Source organism: Primulina tabacum, chromosome 18 (genome assembly GCF_025594145.1).
Source record: "Primulina tabacum isolate GXHZ01 chromosome 18, ASM2559414v2, whole genome shotgun sequence".
NCBI lineage: Eukaryota > Viridiplantae > Streptophyta > Magnoliopsida > Lamiales > Gesneriaceae > Primulina > Primulina tabacum.
The window spans coordinates 27765722-27781848 of NC_134567.1; the positions used below are offsets into that span (position 1 = coordinate 27765722).

Genomic DNA, 16127 nt, shown 5'->3' on the forward strand with positions numbered 1-16127 from the left:
GATTAAAAATCGTGGTAATTAATTTTGGGCTTAAGTATATGCTATTTATTTAACTACTTCATTTTTCGTATTTTTTATCTTGTGAATTATCCACTCTTCCACAGCACACAAACCAGAAAAAGTAGCGGACCGCTCAGGGTGAGAGTACTAACGTCACGCGCTGTCATTGTTTTGTCTGAAATGCCCCACGCAATCCTCCGGCTGTCCTAAAGCAGGTACCGCTATCTTGAAATCCCGACCGTTGGTTCTCGACAAAGAGAAGCATCCAAGTAATCTCAAGGCCAGTCCACACGATTGACTTTCTTATTTCAGAATTCGAGCCTGAAAGGGGGCCTTCGTTTAAAAAAAAAAAAAGCTCGAAAAATTTAGAAGAAAGAGATTTTAAGCGCCGAAAATCTATGTTCATTTGAATTTCACGAGGATTATACCCAAATCCAAGTTTCTCTCTCACTTTCACACCTCGTGCTGCCGTATACAGATTACGCATAGGATTGTTTGTGTATACACGTGTTTTGTATATGCACAAGCTGCCGCGGGTTGATCTTACTTCATTTGGAGACTCGGTATCTCAATTTGAGCTTATATGTGTCGTTTGAGCTCATAGTTTTGATTAATTTTTCCGGGGAGCCTGAGATTTTACCGTTTCGAGGGTTTTTTGAGTGTGTGTTTACCTGTGATACGTGGGCTTCTATGCATAATCAAGGGGGCTTTCTGTAGGGTTTTGCTGCCAGGGTTGGATTTTAGTGCTGGTTCTGCTTAACTTGACTGGCGGGTCTGGTTCAAGCGAAAAGTTCGGTGTTTTATATTTTTTGTAGTTGAAATTAGGGTTTCTGTATTCTTGGTAAAATAAGATATCGGAGTGAGTAGATTGTATGAGTGAATGATTACTAGTTCGTTCTAGAAGACAAAAGGAGAAATGTTTTATTCACAATTCATATTGGCGAAGAAAGGACCGCTGGGGACCATATGGATAGCGGCACATTTGGAGCGGAAGCTTAGAAAGAATCAGGTTGCTGATACTGATATTGGAGTCTCCGTCGGTAAAGCTCTAGTTTCCCCCTCTTTTCAAATCTAATTGATACTATACATCTATATTTATTTTATGAATGTTCTCATCGTAGATTTGCAGGCCCTTGGTGACAATAATCGGATTTAAAAGATAAATTTGTAATTTTGAAATGCATATTTTGATTGATATATTTGAAATAGAAACTCTTATGATGTGGCTATTTGGTTGTCTGTGAATTCAAATTTGGAGTTGAATAATTGCAATCCGGTGCAAGTTGGAGCTTTTGTTTTCTTATATCCAGAACTTGAGGAGAAAATATCAGTTTTCGTACTACTGGTGTGCCTTATTGTACTATGGCTAATTTAATGTGCATAAGAATGTATGCTTATTAATTATTACAGGAAGAAGAAGTTAATGTGAAGCTAATACTTATTATAATTTGTGAAACAATCACTAACTATGAGAGTATCGAGCTTAGATTGGATTGTTGAAACCTTAGTAAACTATGAATGAAGGGCACTCTATTCTTTTCATCACTCTTTCCATTTTTCATGACCGATATTAAAGAGGTTATTAGGAAACTCAAATTTATTTTAAATAGAAATATTTGGCACTAGTAAGGAAGAATCACTTTTCTTTTACTTGTGAGAAATATGTCGTATTTCATAATTTTTGAGGATGTGTGTATAGATGTTTTGATATTTGTTGACATAAGAGGTTACTTTGCAGTAGACAAACCTGATTTTTGTTTGAAACTGGAAAGAATTGCATGGTTTGACAATTGATTAATGAAGTATCTGAATCGAAGGGGATGTAAAATTGAGCTAAATATATTGGGAGCCCACAACACTACATTTTACTGACTCTGAACTTTCCACCTGGTAATACGATGTCTGCCTTCCGGGAAGAACGAGAGGACCGGCAGATGCTTCAGGGAAAGGCAGTTTTCTTCTGTTCTCTGCCTGTAATAACTGTCTTGTTTTACAAAAGCATAGGAAAATTGAAATCGCATGGATCTGAACCTATTCATTTGATGCTACATATTTATATTCATAAATTGAGTCACTAAAAGGTTGTTGATTGCCGTTCCCTTTTTATTTTATTTTGGGCAGTTTTGCAAAAATATATGTTATTTTATCAATTATCAAAATATTATTTCCACTTCCAATTTTTGAAATTGTTTACCTTATTATTCTCCTTTCTGTATATAAAAATATTGGAACTTCTGTACATTCCTTAGTAATGGTTCCTTTCTTATTGCTATGGTGGTCATTTTTTACATCATGGAATGTAATTTAATTATCTCGTGCAGATTCTATAATTTTTCCTGAGGTGCCGATTGCGCTTCGGTTGTCCAGCCATCTTCTGCTTGGTGTGGTGAGAATATATAATAGAAAGGTGAACTACCTCTTTGACGATTGCAGTGAGGCTTTACTCAAAATCAAGCAGGCTTTTCGCTCTACTGCTGTGGATTTACCTCCAGAACAATCAAAGGCGCCTTATCACTCCATCACCTTGCCAGAGACATTTGATCTTGATGATTTTGAGCTTCCAGATAATGATATTTTACATGGGTTAGCTCTCACTGTTTTTAGTTTTTCATGAGAGAGCTATGACATCATTTAAATGAGCTTCAATCTTTTGAGAAGAAAAGAAGCTTATTATAAATTCAATATGAAAAATTGAAAGATAAGATATCATTCCTACTAATCACTAACGTTACAAAGCAAAAGAAAATTACTACCCAACTTGGATGCATACTCTTTTCACGATAGATTACACATGTATTGACTCATCCTAATATGGGTTTGCATCTGCTTAATAAAAAAGCTAAATGGAATTTTTTTGAAGATCTGTCAGTTATTAAATTGGTGGCCTACTACTTGTCAACATATGCATATTGCATACACAAGTCAAGTCATTGGCTTGATAATTGATTGGAACTACTGTCTCTCTCAGATAAAGAGAGACTTGTTTCTATCTAGACGAGATGCATGACATTATATAAGACACTGAGAGATCCCTAAAATTGGGCGGTTGACTGGATCATTATGATTTTTTAGAGGACTCGAGGAGAATGTTATGTGATTTTATTTTTGAAATGATATGTTTTGACTCACATGTCAACTCCTAATTTGCAGCAACTATGTGGATCATCATATTAGTTCAAGGGAGCAAATCACCCTTCAAGATTCCATGGAGGGCGTCAGTTACTCAACATCAAAGTTTGGTCTTGATGGTTAGGGCTATCCTTGCAATTCTCTAATAGTGTTCCGTATTAGCTTTTTTTAATAACTGTTGCATCTTTTTCCTTATACTTCTTGTGGAAAAGTAATTCCAGCAACCCAAATATGAAGTTACATATTATTTTTCATTAGATTGCGATGCTTCTTCATGCATTCTTGTTCTTTAATTCGTTATTGTTGCTTATGTTGTTCACAGAGAGATTTGGAGATGGTGATGCATCTGGATTGGACCTTGACGAGGTACACTACTCTGTAGATGCTGTTATTATGTTTCCTTTCTTTTAACTTTGAACTGCTGTAGACATGTTATTATCTTATGTTGCTAACGAGGAGAATTTTATTGGTAATATAGTCATATAAGTTATACGTGATATATGTATTAATGGCGTAGAACATAAATATTTTATAATTAGTGAAAATCACCTGAAAATCCTAACAATTTTTTCCTTAAAACACGTTTTAATTTTGCATACTATAAAATCCATTTGTCTGACAATTTTTTTCCATCAAATAAATTTAGGAAATATATTTGATGAGTAAATTATTTATTATATTTGGGGTTTAATATCCTGTTATCAAATTTGTTGCAGGAATCCAATATTTCTTTTAATTTTTTTTAGTATCGGTATTAACTAATATAATATGTTTTCTTGTTAATTGTTATTAAAGGTAAATGATATAATGTAACTCTATAATTAAATTCTGTTGGGAGAAGAAATTAATTTTTCACTAGTTTTAATTTTATTTTTATTAAGTTTCAATAAATATTTATTTATATTTCTATTCATATATTTGATTTTCATATAATTAATTTATGTTATTTATATGAAATTAATTTTGTAAGAATTTTATATTTTATTTTATTTTTTAACAATAATTTGTTAGTTAACACGAATTTATAAATGTTTGTTTTAAAATCAAGGTAATCAAGGGCAATTTATGGGAAATTTATTAAAATTTTGATTTTTCGGGTTTAGTAATCAGCAGAAAAGTCAACTTGGTGTTTTTTCTAATATATGAATAATTTTCTGGGACTTTTGGATGTGAAATTATTTTTAATGGGCTTTATGGAAACTTTTTCATTATGTCGAGCGATTGAAACTTCTTTCTTTTCGTGAACTTGAACTAACTTTTTTGATTCTCAGAATCTGATTTACTTTGCCTTGTATATGAGCAAAACCCAAAAATATTTTCTGGGGAAACATATTTCTATGTTCTTACTAATTCTTATCAGGAATAAACGTTTGGCTTTACCCAAAAGACGGCTTGTATTTAATTTTCTTACATTTGTTTTATTATCTTTTGGAAAAAATTACATAAAATCCCAATATAAAAATTCTCACATCCAATAAATCCTACCAATTTTTTATTTATCTGAAATATCCATTTCAACAATTTTTATTTCCATAATACCCATATTGCTAAAAGTTGTTATTATTGTACCAAAATAGCCATTACTTACATGTCAAGTAACTACTAATTAATTTTATTTTAGACAATTTATTAAATTTCAATTTTTTAATAAATTAACTCAAATTTAATTTTTATTCTTTAACTTATTATTTAATCATACAACTTTTATATGCGTGTTTATTCACACATGATATATTTTGCTTAAAATAAAAAATCTATACGGAATTAAATTAATTTAAAATAGTGATTTAAATTTAAAATCTTATAAATTGGGCATCGATAAATAAATTTTACCAAGAAACTAGTTAAATAATTAGTTATATTCTATCACATATTAATATAATGCTGTTGAATTTTAAATATTCATTAATTCTATTAGTATAACTAAATTATATAATTTTTACAAAATGACTTTGTATTCTAATTATTTAAAAATATATTGTTTAATTTAAAATTTAATTGATTGTAAATCAAGTTGTTGAAGGATATTTTTGGAATGAAAATTATGCCTTTTGATATTCTGGGTTTTTTTAGTTTGAAAAATAGATAATGGGTTTTCAATACTAATTCAAAAACTACTAAAATTTTCCCTATTTTTTTCCTGATTATTACATCTAACTAGGTATACATTACTGCAGCAAACTACAACTTTATCAAGCCCATCTCAGTTATTTGACTATTTATGTATTTGTGGAACACCTGGAATACTTTGATTTTGATTCTTAGTGGGATGGGACTTGTTTTTGGTTCTATGAGCCTCTATATACCTATGAAACTGAGCGAATTTGTTCTATGATACTTTGTTCTGGTGTGAGCTGACGTCAAAATCTTCAGTAAGATGTTGACAATTACACTTTGGACTGTCTAAATATTTTCAAATTGAAAATCATATTCTACTTCTGAAACTGTTTGTGAGTGAAGGAATTTAGTGAAGTTTTGCTAATTTGCAATAACCTTTTGAGTTTAAGAAGTTATTTGCTAAATGTTTGAAGTGACTTGGCTTGTGAAAACCTCTGATGGACAGATCCCAAGATTCTTAAATTTTATTTGATCGTGGTTATGTATACTTAGCTCTTATAAATATCTTTCCACGTTTGCTTTTCTAATCAATTGAACATTTGCATGCAGGAATTATTTTTGCACAAAATTGGCTCTGCAGATCATGCTAATGAGAGGTTGGTTAATCTTTACGACTTGTGTTGTTTAAGTGATTTCCTTTCTCTATTCAACTTTCTCTATTCGATTTATATCAGTGTTTGGAATTTTTGGATTGTCAATCATATTTCACGGTCTGTTTACACACGTACCATTTTTGCAATTGAATGTTTAACAGACTTGAAGTGATAGATAAGATGCAACTGATGCATGATATATTAGTCCATTTTACGTAGTGTTGTCATTGTGGCTTCGGATCAATGGATTGATCCGAAATAGGTCGAGAATCGATTGTATTTGGTTCCAAGAATTGATAGACATAAATTATAAGTTCAGAATCAATTTGTGCACAATTATCAAAATTCATGAATTCCAATTAAACGCCAATGTTGAATTTTTGCTGTTTGAGCTTATCAGAAATTGTGACCTGCTTTTCATAAACCTAATAGTTCTTTCCTTACCATGTAAACCCTTTTTGAGCCTATTTTCCAGCAGCCGTAACTCCTTCATAGTTCACACCAGATACCCCTCTACTATGGGCCTTTTTGCTGTCTCCTTTCTCCCTCTCTCCTGGATTTCCATATATTGTTGACACCTAAGTTTTCTTAAGAATTTCTCCATAATCTATTTGCAAGATCAAACAGTATGTGGTCTTGGCGATGCCAAGTGGGAAAGACCTGGTAACGCCACTGTCTCCCCTTGTGTTGATCTCATTCTTTAGCTCTCATTGATCCTTAATCAACATTGGATGCTCAGAATATATTATTCATTTTGCAATTCAATTTTTCAAGAGAAAATGCCCTTTTGATATGTGTAAACCATATCGTTTGATATTTTGGGCATGTCTTAAGCTTGGGGTGATGTAAAATGTATGGATTATTTTGGGCATGTATGGATGGGTGAAACAGTGACGTTCTAATGGAAATGGGATTATTTGTTCTTTAGTGGCTTTGGTCATTGTTTTGCTTCCATGCTTCATAATTTGCACAATACCGAGGATTGATGTTTATCCATCTATTTTTTTTATTGTTGTTCTTTGCTCGACTATTGGTTTTTATTTTGATTTCATTTAATTAATAAATAATCAAGTTAATTTAAGTTTTTGAATTAGGAGAAAAATTACTTGGAGATTTATTACTATGTTTCATTCAATCTATCCACTCAGATACCCTTCAACCCAACCCATTAGCACCCACCCTATTTACACGAAGCCTATTGCTATTTTGGTTTATTTCGAAAAGTTGCTTGCATTGGTTCTCTTTCTTTTTATGTGCTTGAAGCTTGTTTATCATTTAATCGCTAATTTTAGGTTTGGCTGGGATATATGGTGGCTGTCTCTGAATACCTGTGTATAAGAAATATGAGAATATGTTGCATTATCAAATTATAGAAACACAGTGAATTGTGCTAATACCTTTTTTCTTTAAAATTGATAGTGGTGCATTATCATCTGAACAGTCTTCTGATTCTGTTACTGCTCTATCTCAAATAATTTAAATGAACCTCACTGCCCATCGTTATTCGTCTGTCTGAAATATTTTTATTTCCTATTATCAGTTTTAATCAGCTTGTATTATTCAATCGTGATAGATGCTGTGCTCAGTTCTTTACTTTATAAAAGCATACTGATGACACAACATCTTTGTGATACCAGTGCTGAACCTCAGGCCGCATTTGGATCAATTGCCTCTCCCAGGCAAGATGGGCAATATGAAGATAATGATATCAATTTAGAAAACATGGTACTTTTGGAGCTCTGTAATTTTTTTTAATAGATAGCTGGGCTGTCATCTATCCTTCATTTTGCTTTTCTCAATTCTAATTGATATTGCGTTTATAGAAAATATTTCATTTAACAATATTTTTATTGCTTCTGTTGGTTTGTTTTACAACAAGTTGAAATGTTCATTGTGTAGAAATTCGATTTTTCTTTGGTGACTTTCTTATGCAGGTTGATGGTGCTGATGAATTCACCGATCTTGTGGACAATGCTCATGCTCCATGTACTCCTAGACTGGTAGAGGAACCAAATCTCTCCAGTGTTCAAGAAGTTTCAGCAAGTGATGACCATCTGGAATCAGAATATCGTCTAACTGAATCTAATTTGCGAGATAATTCAAAAAGTATTATGTGTGAGGATAAACAAGAAATACACCGGGGTTCACTTGATGGTACAAATTGTGTTGCAACTCGTCATGTTCCACTAGGGGATAATGGATACCAATCAGGTGTCCTGGAAATCAAAGACTCGAAACAACAGGGAGAATCTACCTTCATTGAGGCTCATGTTGAACGCGTATCGTTAGATGAGTCGTCATCAGTGTATAAGCCCTCTTCTGTATTGGCTGATCAGATTGAGGCATCTGATGTTAACTGTAGGGTAGATATAGCGAATGAAATTGTCAATAAAGAGACACCACATTGTCGTGTAGTGGATGAGCCATGTGATGATGAAGGTCTCAATACAATTGGCTCTGAGACTGTTGCAATAAAAGATCAATCATCACTTGGGATTGAAGTGATTGGAAGTTTCGGTAGTGCACCGAATAATGATAAATCATATCTCGATATTCAAACTCAGGGTTATCAGGAACCTACAGATTCCTCTGTTTTTAAACAGGATATTCTTGAAAATGTTGCGACAAGTGAAACCCCATTTCTCAGGCCATGCAATTCAAACTTGGAACAACCTGATATTACTAATTCTGGATGTAGCATGTCCGCTGATGTTAATGTACTCACTGATATCACTGCTTTGGCTACGTCTGGAAGGGAGACAGCTATAACAGGTTGGTTAATCAAGCATAATACTTGATAATCTCCAACAAAGTGGAAGTTCCAAATTACGCCCTGGCTTATCCACACTATAAATTAAGCAAGAAAATATCATCATAACTATCTTTAGTTTTTTTGTGTGACCTTTTTCAGTTTACAAATATTACCCAGAATAACTACACCTATATCCTTGTGTTATTTTTTTGGTCTATTCTAAAGTTCATTTATTTCATTTAATAATTATGTAATAAACATAATTGTATTTTTAATATTGCAAAAATCCTGAAATTGAAATCCCTTTTTGCGAAAGAGGAAAATATTAGTGATAAGCATACATGTGGTTTGATCGATAGTTTCCCTAAACAGATTTGGTTGTGCATAGCAGTGATTGTCATTTCAATGTGTAAATCTCTTTGATTTGATATCAATGGCCTTAATTTTATCATTGATAATCCAGAACAAAGTTTGAAGGCAAATCACATTCAAGAACAATTATCACATAAAGATATTGACGAGTCATCCAGTCAACCTGATGGTCAAGTGTGTAACGCAAATTCTCAGGGAAGGCTAGTAGAAAATTTAAATAATTTTGAGGAATCTCAGATACCTGCTCCTGAAAAACTGCTTTCAGTACCTGATGGGTGTGCAGATCTACATAGAAACGTGCTTGAAGAGGTTTTGCCAAAGGACTTTGAAGGGCTTGATGAAGGTGATGCTGGCAGCAAAACCTTAACGGGTAAAAAACGCTGCTTTACTGAAAGTACTCTGACAGAGCAGAGTCTGAATTCTGCTGAATCTTCGAGACTAGTTCGTGTTAAAAGAACTGCAGAGTCTATTCCTGATGATGATGATTTGTTGTCTTCCATTTTAGGTACATAGTACTTTCTTCATCAACTAGATTTCTACTGACTGGTTTCTAATTTTATCAGAAAATTACTTTTTCAGTTGGAAGATCATCGTCAGTTATGAAAGTGAAGCCCACACCTGCTTTTTCTGAGGTGACATCTATGAAACGTAATCGTGCTGCTCCCCGTTCAGGTCCTCCCAAAAGAAAAGTGCTGATGGATGATACCATGGTTTTACATGGAGAGTATGTACCTTTTTTTGGATTTGATATTATATTTTTCTTTATCGACATGCCACTATCCTTGCTTGCATATTAAAGTTGAACATGTTGCATGGCTGGATTGTGTGTTTGAGACTTTACTTATCATAAGATAAACTAGATAGGTTGTCGCTATCACCTTTGGCGATTTCATTCTCATTTGTGTTATTTCTTGTTTACACCAGTTTCTTTCATTATTTTAACAATGATTTAGGTTTAATAGGAAATTTTATTTCTTTGTGTGATGCATTCTATGACATCGTATTAATCACTCGGATTTGCTGCCTCGTTGATCTGAACCATCAAGTTTGTGCCTGACTTTTAGTATTGAATTTTTTGCTTGCTGCTTGTTTCATTATTCTTAATGATCTATCTTTGTTCCTTGAAAGTACTATACGAGAGCAGCTGACAAACACTGAAGACATACGGCGTGTAAGAAAGAAAGCTCCTTGCACACGCCCTGAAATTTCAATGATTCAAAAACAGTTTTCGGAAGATGAAATTTTCCTGGAAGCAATACTTACAGGTGAGATTATTATAGTATTATCCTCCTTACTGCGCTGTATTTATATTGTAATTTCAAATATTGAAAAGATATTTTATTAAACTCTATATTGTTCATATCAGGACCTAAGGGCATTCTTTATGCTAATTTGGTTTATATATTTAGGCATGTCAATCGAGTTGGCAACTTTGTACAGTAAAGTAAGAGATATTGGTGGAATCAGAATTTGCGAGAGTGGTGCAATGGGTGCTTCTGTTGATGTTGTGGCTGAGTCGAAGCTACCTTCTCAAAATAATGAAAACGTTGTTTCCCTTGAAACTGTGGCTGATACAAATTTATATTCTTATAAGGAGAAAAATGATACCTTTCTTGAAACTACAGTTGAATCGCATTTATCTTCTCGAAATGCTGAGAATGTTTTGAGTTCGTTTATAGAAAGTGACAATAAGTTCAGTAGGCCTAATGTGGCCGAACATAGTGGAATGGGGGCAAACTGTGAACCGAGTTTGGTGAGTGATAATGAGATAGCTATTCCCTGTGAGAATCTTCTGCTAAGAGATAGCATTCTGGAGGAAGGCGACGTCAGTCAAGACCAGACTGAGGTTATTCATGTTGTGGAGACCAATGTTTCACAACAGGAGCTTGTTATGGACGTAACTGGTGTTGAAACAAGTGATAATATTTTTAATGCGGCTGACGCTGATATTATTGCTGAGCCTGAGTCAATTGAGCATACTGGTTGGAATAATGATACAGCTGATGGGCTTCAGGCAGGGTCAAATGAGAACTGTGAGAAAAACTCTTCCTTGAATGACGATGAACCTGATGTTTTACTGGAGCAGAAGGCTGATACACCTACTGTTGGGTTGGACCCCACAATAATGGATTTAGAAAATGGACAAGTAATTGGTGGAGATGAAAAAGAAGATAAGAATGTTTTTATTAATGAAATCAGTCCTGGGTTCGGCCTTCATGATCGAGATGTAAGTTTCTCCTTCTTTGCTACGCGTTTCGTATACATCAAACTCTATGTCGTTGACTTTTTGTAGGTTTGACCAGTCAGACACGTCAAAATCCGCGACATTTACTTTTTGTAGGATACACCATGGATACGATGGACATAAGTTTCGGCCAAAAAAATTTTGAACTGTTTTTTTTTTTTTTTTTTTTTTTTGCTTTTTCTTCTTAAATCACTTATACGAAGTGCACATTGTTTGTTGCCAAATATTATTGTAACTCTGACGTTAAGAAATCATTCTACTGTTACTTTTTTCAATATATTTATGAATTGAACGTTTCATTTTGAGTTAAAGCTTCCATTAACTTTGTGACATTGGTAATTTTGGTTAATTTTGTTCAATTTCGTGCAGGAAGTTTATCTGGCTCCTGGAAATGACACAGGTGTGATTCTATCTCAGTAAAATGATTCATTTTCTTTCTTGTCAATATGTTAATTAGAGTTGGAACTACTAATACATGGCTAATGGTGCCTAAAAAATAAAATAAAATAAATGAAAACTTTGTACATAAAGGGCATTACCATTAGTGAACGTCTGAAACATTAGTAAGCACAGTTGCCAAACAGGGTAAAAAATGTTTGCTGTTTGGTTGGTTATAATGCAGTTACAATATCACGATTGACTGTGTTGCTAGCGCATACCTGATTCTGCTCTGGCTGTGGCAATGCCAAGTTGTGATTGTCCTTGTAGTTGTGGCACATTAATGTTTAAGTTTATTCCATGATCATGTCTTCGGTCGTTGGAATTTAAGCTTGTGTCTTCACGAATTACGACAGTTTGACTCGTTCTTTTTCGAGGTTTCAGAGTTTCTGAATGTTGATGATGATGAGCTAGACGATTTAGCTGATGATTATATTCCTGATGGTGAAGAGACACGAGTCACTGACAACAGTGGATGGTCTTCACGTACAAGGTATATGCTCTTGTTGATGACTATCTGTATGTCGACAATAAGGCATTTCTCTACCATTGTCTCTGATTTACTGCCATCTGTGGGTGGATGTTATGAAATGAAGGAAAGCAAAATCGATTTATTAACTAATACTAGATGTGAGTGCTTGCTTAGTTGAACGACTTGGTTCACACATTCTAGGAAATTGAAATATGTGGCTTATAATGGTCATTAAAATCTTTCTTTGGACGTTACGTACTCAAAAAGTTGTAGCAATGTTGTTATTTGGTATGTCTTACTCAGTGGAATCCTAATTATTCATCTCTTTTGCAGGAATTGCTAAATGAACTTATTAATTACAAATACCTGTTGAGAACTAGGAATTTGATGATCTTGATTTGTGTTGAGTGATGACAATGGAGCCCATATGTTTGTGTAATTTTTTTAAAAAAACTTGATAAATTGTATGGATGATGTTCTTTGCACTCGAATGCTATTTTTCTTAGAACCTTCGTAAGTTCCTGATTTCGTTATGTTTTATAGGGCCGTTTCCAAGTATCTCCAAATGATGTTTGTCAAGGAGGCAGTGTTTGGAAGGAAATCTCTTTCCATGGACGGTCTGTTGATTGGTAAATCACGTAAAGAAGCTTCGAGATTATTTTTTGAAGCATTGGTAAGTTTTGACTTGTTTTTTAAGAAATTCCTGAAAAATCTTGCTTGCTTTAAATTTTTATTCGTTTGGTTAATCTTTTTTGATAAATTCAATTAATAATTTGTTTGGTTTATTTATTGTTCTCTCCTGAAAGGATTGTCAATGACTCTAATGTGAGGGTACAGACAAAATCGTTGTTAGCAGACCAAGGCTAAGGTCGCGAAAATTTGAGAGCGTAATAGAGAGCTGGTACTCGGGAGAATTTTTTCAAATATACCTCTGTTCATGTAGAGAGGATCTTGAATTCACTCGGATACAAAATACTCAATTGTTGGACTAATTGTGGTTGGTTGGCCTCTAGCAAGCCGATTTTTATGTTCGAGATCAGATTGTTAACAGAGTGACTGTTCTGCTTGATGTGGAATTGTCACATCGTGAGAAACATGCTCATAGTCATTACCCGTTTGTATCTCTTTCTTCGATTTGCTGACTCTGTGTGATCTATGTTTTAGCTTTGCCAAAATTATCTTCTGGAACCTAGCCTAGTTATAAAAATGGTTTGGCGTCCTCGACTTTGATCAACTGTTGCTGATCTTTGTGCTTTGATGTGAAAATGTTTTAGGTTTTGAAAACAAGAGACTATATCCATGTGGAGCAGCATAATGATGTTGATGACATTACCATAAGACCTTGTACAAGGCTGATGAAATCCGACTTTTAAACATTGAAACTGATATAGGAAACCTTCAACAACACAAAGAAAACACGTAATGCAGATCGGTGGTGTCGATTTGGGTTTATTCTTCCGGGAAATTAGGTCCATCTGTTTTCCTTGTAACGCTTGTGAGGTCCATAGTTGAAAAATCAGGTAGTTTATTTCTTTAATCTGTTTTAACTTTGTGGATTGTTTCCTGGTATAATATTATTATTCACAGTGGTAGTTGTATAATACGTATCTTATCTGTGTATGTATTTAGCCTATTTGGTAATATGAGCTAACCTTTTTTGTTTTCATGATCCAAGATTCCAACGAGTTGCTCAATTCTTTAAACAGTGGAATTTAACAGGTTGTAATCACAGCTCTCTATCTGAAGATTATTTCATGTATATCATTTTTGAAAATTCAAATTTAGTTCCTAAGTGTGCAATAAAAACAATATATGTTTTAAATATAATAAACAAAACAAAAAAATATAAACTATTTTATTTGTCAAAATTGAACCGATTGAAAACCAAAATTTAATTTAATTAATAATTTTTTTCTATTTAAATTATATATTTTATGAGATGATATTTAATGAACAAAGAATATTTTTGTTAATTTTTAGTTGATTGTTATTTACTTATTTCATCAAACCAAAATTTTTAGTTGATTGTTATATTATATTTTAATTACTAATTTAAATATTTATCAAAACTGAATAAATCGAACCGTTTTGCTAGAAAATCGAACTGAACCAAAGGAAAACAGTTCGGATATCAATTTATATATTTTTAAAATCGAACCGACCTATGAACATCTTTCCCCTCGGAATTGTCCATATCATTAAAAGTATACCTCTGAAGTTTCTGTGCACCAAATTGTCAAATATCCAATTGCGTGGTCATATTTTTTTATCCATAAGAAAAGAATCATTTTATCATAATCTCTTTTTCGATTTTTATATTTATTCGAGAGAATGCTTTCTATTTTGGGAAGGTTCTGCAAGTGACAATATCTTTAAAAATATTATTATATATTTGTATTAACTTGGGTTCGAATCTAAGGTTTATATCATGAGTATGTCTCTTGTAAGACGATCTCACGAATCTTTATCTATGAGACGAGTCAACCCTACGATATTTACAATAAAAGTAACACTATTAGCATAAAAAGTAATATTTTTTCATGTATGACTCAAATAAGAGATCCGTCTCACGAAATACGACCCGTGAGACCGTCTTACACAAGTTTTTGTCTTATATAATAAAGAGTTACGGCCTAGAATCACAATTTAAATTTTTTTGTTATAATTTTTGTTTTAATTTGGGTTTGAAGACATGCAAGATATTTATATTACTAAATTATGACGCGAGAATGACGAATTCTATGAACACCAGAATAATAAAAAGCTTTAAAATTTAACTTTCAGCTTTTGGTATAAATAACGAATCGCAAATCTTTCGTCAGACTCGTCGATCTTTTAAAAAAATTGTATTTGTATATCTCAATGTAAATGTACAGCTAACATGACTTATAAACATACGTGTTATGCAATAGAATCCGCACATCTCCGTAATAACATGATATTATCTATTTTGAGTCTAAATTTTTATAGATTTGCTTTTGAACTTTTCTCAAAATATCTCATATCAATCGAGATATTCTTCTTCACATATTTTTAAGGTGGAACTTTGGTTACATTTCAACAATCGAGACGACAACACCGAGTAATTTATTAGAAACTAAATCTGTAAATCTATATAAAATGAAGTTAATTCATAATTCTAACCAATATCGAGTCTACAGACTTGACTAATTGCTTGACCCACAATTTTTCTTTTCTTTTTTTTTTTTAAAAAAAAAACCCAACAACAAGTATTTGGCTGTCGTGCCAATTCAGCTTTTACAACGAATCCTCAAGGAATACAGAATACGTATCCAGAGAGATATCATATGCAATAGAGGATCGGAACTGTAAATTAATTAAAATATGGCGGTCCCACGAAAATAAGCAGAAAGCCACCGAATAATCATTTAATATTTAATTAATCTTCTTCGTTTATAATAACGATCGATCTCCAATTAATGTCTTCAACAAAGACCTAGAATCAAATATTTTTTTTAAAAAAAATCCCCTAGCTGTTTCTAATATACCATGATATTTTATTTCAGACATAAAACCTTAGATTCATTGGTCAAAATATTAGAAAACTTAAATTTTACGAACTGTCTGTGCTACAGATAAACATGATATATCATGAGTACCACGACCATATGTCCTTTATTTTTCGTTAATTTGTTGTGACTTACATTAGATGAACAAGTACTGTATTCTAGGATTGTGTCGTCGTGATTCGATTAATATATTGTTTTCTCGTACCCAAAATGCAGTGAAAGTTTTAAAAATTTTGTTTTAACGTTCAAAATGTTTTTGGGTGTTGTATGACTTAAATCATTCATGGTTGTTTATATCTGATTTACTTTGCGTATATAAAGCATATTCTAACTATTTCGAGTTTTAAGCGGATATAACCATTCTTTTAAATCTCAATGAATTGGTCTCCTTCCTACTCCAATCATTTAGGGGGGCGTAATCAATGTAGGAGATTTATTGACTTTTAATGACTTTTGTAGATTTAAAAGTCTAGATGTA

At 32.9% G+C, this 16127-nt stretch overlaps 1 protein-coding gene across 1 annotated transcript; it reads left to right on the top strand.

The window, feature by feature from the left end:
• Positions 1-278: 278 nt before the first annotated feature.
• Positions 279-13785, top strand: LOC142533811 (sister chromatid cohesion 1 protein 4-like). Its single transcript, XM_075640707.1, has 15 exons — positions 279-1040; positions 2322-2583; positions 3151-3248; positions 3452-3495; positions 5797-5843; positions 7478-7565; positions 7775-8612; positions 9056-9469; positions 9544-9688; positions 10093-10229; positions 10374-11191; positions 11579-11609; positions 12032-12140; positions 12663-12792; positions 13394-13785. The coding sequence occupies exons 1-15, from the start codon at positions 917-919 to the stop codon at positions 13490-13492; spliced, it is 3384 nt and encodes a 1127-aa protein (XP_075496822.1). The 5' UTR covers positions 279-916; the 3' UTR covers positions 13493-13785.
• Positions 13786-16127: the final 2342 nt, after the last annotated feature.

Bases quoted from the DNA above. Each gene is read 5' to 3' on its own strand.
- LOC142533811 (XM_075640707.1), top strand. From the start codon at position 917: ATGTTTTATTCACAATTCATATTGGCGAAGAAAGGACCGCTGGGGACC. The intron at 7,566-7,774 runs GTACTTTTGGAG...TTTCTTATGCAG, and splicing joins ATATCAATTTAGAAAACATG to GTTGATGGTGCTGATGAATT. The intron at 12,141-12,662 runs GTATATGCTCTT...TATGTTTTATAG, and splicing joins GGATGGTCTTCACGTACAAG to GGCCGTTTCCAAGTATCTCC.